This window comes from Pyxicephalus adspersus, chromosome 6 (assembly GCF_032062135.1).
Source record: "Pyxicephalus adspersus chromosome 6, UCB_Pads_2.0, whole genome shotgun sequence".
NCBI classification, from domain to species: domain Eukaryota; kingdom Metazoa; phylum Chordata; class Amphibia; order Anura; family Pyxicephalidae; genus Pyxicephalus; species Pyxicephalus adspersus.
In genome coordinates, this window is record NC_092863.1 from 20,561,577 (window position 1) to 20,567,285 (window position 5,709).

Genomic DNA, 5,709 nt, shown 5'->3' on the forward strand with positions numbered 1-5,709 from the left:
AGTCCTTAGGGTATGAGGCAAAGCCCCATGTATTCATGTAATACAAACAGCCGGTTGCAGATGAGGGTCTAGCAGCCAGAGGTGAACAGATCAGGGTAGGTGGGCACAAGGAAGTAAATGTGGTTCTGCAGAGCAATCAGTACGATGCTAACCTAACACTAAATAGTGGAAAACATTCAACCCACAGAATGACATCCACATTCTTTGTCTTATTTTTTCCACTTTAGTTCTGGCAGAATGGCGAGGAATTTAAAAAATGGCACTCATATTATTTATCTCCTATCTCCAAGGACAAGGTACGTGCAAAAGTAATGGCTCTGGACATAGAATGTGGTTTGGAGCCAACACAATTTCAGGGTTTGGACAGCATCTTATGCTAAAGCCTGACCAAATATTTTTTGTTTTAGAAAAGTGGGGAAAAGTTATTCTACAGCAGAGCTGACGAAATGATGTCCAGCCTGCTAAGAGACTATAAAAAACTGGCTGTTAGTGGGAGACGTAATCCTGTGATGGCCACATTCTGTCTCCCTCAATAAACGAGAAAGTCTTTGGGCTTTCATTTTTTGGGCTAATACCTTTATATGAAAATGTTAGCTAAACTACATTTGTTACTGCTAAAACTCTTTATTTTTGATTTCAAAAACTGAAAGGCAGCTCTGAGGGGCATCCTATGAAATAAAGGTGACACAAACCCAACAAACAGCCAAAACTGGTCACCCACTCCAATTTGATTCCAACCTTTCTCCAGAGCCATAGCTTTAAACTATATTGATTACCATAACAGCAGGAATCATGTAGTTTAACTTACCTGAGGGCTGTAACTGACACAACACACATCTGACAGATTACACCTAAACTTGGCAATGATCAACAAGGCAGGGTGGTGGGAAAAACAATCTCAACTTGATTCGCCAAAAGTTCAGCATCTTCAAGAGTAAGTACATGTTATAGAAATGCAGCGTTGATAGCACTAACAATGAAAAAAGTTAAAGCGGACTTATCACCACATATCCCAGAAGGTTTTGGGCTGTCCAAGATCATAAATATGTTCTAACGATGTTTCCTAGAATGTAAAAAAAAAAGTGCTCAACCTCACACATGTTCAATGTGAGATCAGGTGACATGAGCAGAACCTGGAAGAACAAAGATGGCTGCGCCCGGTGTTCCATCTGCACCTGGTAAAGGTAATTGGTATTTTTTTAAATGTATTTTTATTTGGGCTAAACACCAAATGAGAACCCAGCCACATTTGTGAGAATGTTCAAGGTACATCTGATATGTTCTGCTTCTGAGTGTAAAAGGGAGCAGAGTAGTTTCTGCAAAAGCTTACCAGGAATGGGTGCTATGAAAAATATGGGGTACAGTCAGCATCCAGCCAGGATCTTAGGTACAGACATTTTTGCATAGGTGCGCTCCCTTTGGCAGGTTAGTATATCTGTAGTTTTCATAACTGCCGTTTAGAAACTCTTGCGGACATCGTAATAACTTGCGGTGTAGTTGTAGATACCGCCACTAGATGGTGACACTTTGTCCTGGGATAATCAAGGCTCATTATGTGATATACCAAAAAACAAAAAAACGGGCTTAATGATTTTTTATTCAGCAAAAAGTTACTTTTTTCGTGCAGTTCTAATCAGATTTACCAATACATCCAATTCGATGCTGTATGATATGTATATTTAGTGCAGATCATTGTATAAAATAGGCAAAGCAGCAATGTAATGAAATAGTAAAGGTTGGTGGTGGTGATGATCAGTCCATTACATCCATCAACATGTGTGGGACTATGGCAGCTATTTAACGCAATTTGCACTTAATGTATTGCATTGCACAAGTCACAAACAAATGCGCACTGGTTTTCAGTACATTGATGATAAAAGATCATCACAAAAAACAAAACCAAAAAAAACTACACAAATGAAGTGATCGTTTTTAAAAACTATTTTTTTAGTTTTCTATCAAAGGCTTTGTAAGTAACAGGGCGATCATCCAGCATTGAGGCGCATTATCTATACACACGATTCATTAAACCCAATAATAATAATAATAAACTTTATTTTTTAAAGGCGCAGAAGTGCTTATTTTTTTAAGATCATCGCCACACAGGCAAATTGAAAATGCAATAAAAACAAAGGCCATGCATGTGTGTGGCTTTATTGAATGAATGGAAGCAAAGTAAACACGATGTAAATATATGACAAATGTTTGTATAAATCTGCTTTTATTTCGATCACTCTTTAGAATTCGATCACACTACATCTTCCTATACCATTGATTTAATTCTACCGTTAATTGACATTGAGTTTATAATTAGAGAAAACTAAATGTTTCCTTTCTTTTTTATTTAATACAACACGTGGATTCTTTTTTTTTTATTGACTTCCTACATATAGATCTATTTTATGGTTTTGGATTTGAGATAAAAGCTTAGGAAGTTATATGGGAAACTTATCACCTACAAGAAGGAAAACACAAAGAAACATTAGCGTGTAGTGCGGCTTTCAGGCACATTGTGTGTCTGTATCTTGTTATAATGAGATCAGCAGCTTTTATTTCTAATTAAAGGCTTGAAAGAATTATAGACAGAGGTTTGCAGCAATAAAATTGTAGCTACAAGTGGATTTTGATATGAATTCCACGAATAATCGGCAGACTATTTGAAATTGCCGATTGTATTACACGGTCTCTTTGTGAGACTTGGTGGAGGGGAGGGGCGTGCGTGTTGGGAGTTGTGACGTCACAATGCAAAGCAGCCAATGAAGACAGAGAGCAAGGACCATTGATTGGCAGGAGCGTGCTTCTATGTGTAGTGGGCAGAGCAGAGAGGGGGGGAGCGCTCACACGGCATTTAGCGTGCATTGTACTCACAAAAACCTTGTGCTCATATCGTGCCTGCCGCAACTGCTCACCGGGACTGCTAAATCCCCGCATCTTCCTCGCGATCTGACGCTGTTACGGTGTTAGCGTCCCTGCAGTCTTTGAAGAAAGTGCAAGCGATCGCTCTGTGCTCCGGCTGGTCGTAGAGGTTAGCTGCAAGCATTGGTTATCTTTGTCCGCCCAGCAGGGGGCGCCCCTGCTGCACCTATATGACCTACAGATCAGGCTAAGTTTAAATCGGAACTTTGCCATGGCAGAGTGATGGGGGAATATGTCCTGTAGGTTTCCTGTTTATCTGTAATGCACATGGACTGTGATGGAGCCTCCAGCTGGATACCAGGAGATAGCCGGAATGCGGCTGGGTTACCTGCGCGTTGGAGGCAGGCAGCTGTTTGCTTTAGCTCAGGTGCTGAGCGGTCCCCTGCGAGGGGTTCCTCGCGGGCGTGTCTGCCGACGGATGGAGAGACTACAAATTCAGAGCAGGCGCTGTGACCTGCGTGAGTTAAGGGCTCTGAAAGCGCTCAGATCCGTTCCCAGCAGAGCTGTGCAGTGTTGCCTAATATCCCGAGAGGACCTGAATATTCTTTGCTCTTCATCCTGGGGACCCAACATAGTTGTATCAAAAGACTGGATGCAGAATGATGACCGGCCCCGTGATACTACTCAAGATTGTGCATCTTCCAGGATAAGGGCCAAATTTCCATCTGACCTCAATATATTCCAAGGCCCACCGCACAGTCCAGTGACCTCAGCTGGCTACTCCAGCTCCTCTGACACCATACTTGACCAAACTAGCTCCTCAGACACAGAATCTGACAGCAGTGGTTCATCCGACAGCAGCGTCCTTTACAGATCAGTAAATGTAAATCAGAGAAGTCGTCCAATAATAACCAGAAGCCAAGACGGTGTCAAGATGTGTAGAGTGGCCAAGAGTGCAAGGACACCCCCTGTGAGCAATGAATGGGATCAGGAATCCAAAGCTGAGCAATCGGAACAAGATAAAGAATGTGAGAATGCACAAGGTGATCACACGAGTGTGGAGGGGACTGCAGAGGAGACAACGTCACCTTCAGAGGAAGAGGACAGAACTGCTGAACCTGAGCCCAGAATGCAGCAATTTGACCGATTGGTCCGACAGTCCAAGCTGTGGTGCTACGCTAGGGGATTCAGAACCGACCTCCGAGAGTTGCATCCAAGGATTACCCACAAAGGATGTAAAACCACTGGGCACAAAAGACCAGGTAGGCCTAAAGGCAAGGGGAAATTTAAAAAGAAAAAGCAAGTTTTGAGAGCTACAAAGTTTCAGACCAGGAAAACCACCAATCCCCAACAGCCTGTTAGGCCACCGTTTAGTTTTCTAGGAAATTTCCCTGCACCCCCATCGCTGGTGGTGGGGGAGGATGGAGACCTATGCCCAGCCTACACACTGAAGACCAAGGACACCAATTCTGTGAGTAGAACTCACCCTGTCTGGGGCTGGCACCCAGGAGGAAGTGCCATCCCCCTACCTCCTAGTTTGAAATTCAGGACCTTTCCAGTTGCACAAATATGAGTGTGGACGAAGCTGCCTTCTCTGAACTTTTTCACTATCGTTGGAATTACGTTTTCTGTAAGGTGATCAGTACACAATTTGCAGCAAATGTGTTGTCTATATTTTCTTTTTTCCTAAGTTGAAATGACAATTTATTTATTTTAATACTCTCCAAAAGTTTTGGAAAACTTTTTTTTTCCTTAATTGACAGCAAAGGTGGTGCTATTTCATTTAGAAAAGCAAAGTATTTTTGTACTTTTTTTTTATATAATAAACCGAGGGCTGTTTTTTAGATTCTTTTCATAAGTTGCATTTTGTTAAGGAAAGTTTTTGATACAAACTGGTCCTGATATGGTGAGTTCAGAAAAACAAATTTAGGTAAATAGTAACTAGGATATTGGATAAGGTATTTAAACAAAGACCTGAAACAAAATATAGCCAAAGAAAATTTTAGCCAAGCTGGTGGTAAAAATAGTGTTAGATAAAATGTAATCTAGATTTTTACTACTTCCGACATGATTATAGAAGGTTAGTAAAGCAGAATACTAAGCCTAAGGAACGTGCATTGTTCACAAAAACTGCAATAGACAAGTGATTGTAGTCCATTATTCATAGATTAGCTGATCAGGCAGAAACTACTTTGGGCCAATATGTGTTAGCATATCTTTGCATTTATTACCCCATGCATATTTTATTGTATTTTGCATGATTGTTTCAATTCTGATCTTTACTGTAATGAAAATGCATACAAATTTGCATGCATCAATATAAGTGGTAAATGAGCAGTCTTTTTAAAAAGCAAAGGTAGTTAGAGATCTGACACATTTTAGATTTGTTTTGAATGGGCCCTAAACTTTTACATGTATTGATCTGTTAAAATATGCATTTCAAGTCAAGGTAACAAAATGCATTTAAATCTGCAATCCTATCATTAATGAATACCTTTCCTTGACTTTAGGCAGGCACCTAACATCCACTTATATGGAAACTATCAATGTATACTAGATTATGCCTTTTTGTATGCCCAAATTTAGCTTTACATTTTGAATATGCACAGTAAAAGGATTTTGCATTGTTTTTACACCAAAAGGGACTATAGTTGTACAATTGGTTAGACAGTTTACAATACACTGGAAAATCTTAACCAACCACAGGCTTGACGTCCTCTACTTTATTTCTTCCCACAATGAACTAACTGATCACTACTAAGAAGAAAAAAAAAGTCTGTTTGACTTAAAATAAATTCTGCAAGAACAAAATCACAAGTCCTAGCCAGTTTCATGCATTTTAGAGGTCTGATG

At 40.4% G+C, this 5,709-nt stretch overlaps 1 protein-coding gene across 1 annotated transcript; it reads left to right on the top strand.

Annotated features, from left to right (window-relative positions):
- The first annotated feature begins 2,880 nt into the window (after positions 1-2,880).
- EPOP (elongin BC and polycomb repressive complex 2 associated protein) lies at positions 2,881-4,850 on the top strand. Its single transcript, XM_072414911.1, has one exon. The coding sequence runs from the start codon at positions 3,194-3,196 to the stop codon at positions 4,427-4,429; it is 1,236 nt and encodes a 411-aa protein (XP_072271012.1). The 5' UTR covers positions 2,881-3,193; the 3' UTR covers positions 4,430-4,850.
- Positions 4,851-5,709: the final 859 nt, after the last annotated feature.

What these genes read in the sequence shown, in the direction of transcription:
- EPOP (XM_072414911.1), top strand. Translation starts at nt 3,194, where the DNA reads ATGGAGCCTCCAGCTGGATACCAGGAGATAGCCGGAATGCGGCTGGGT.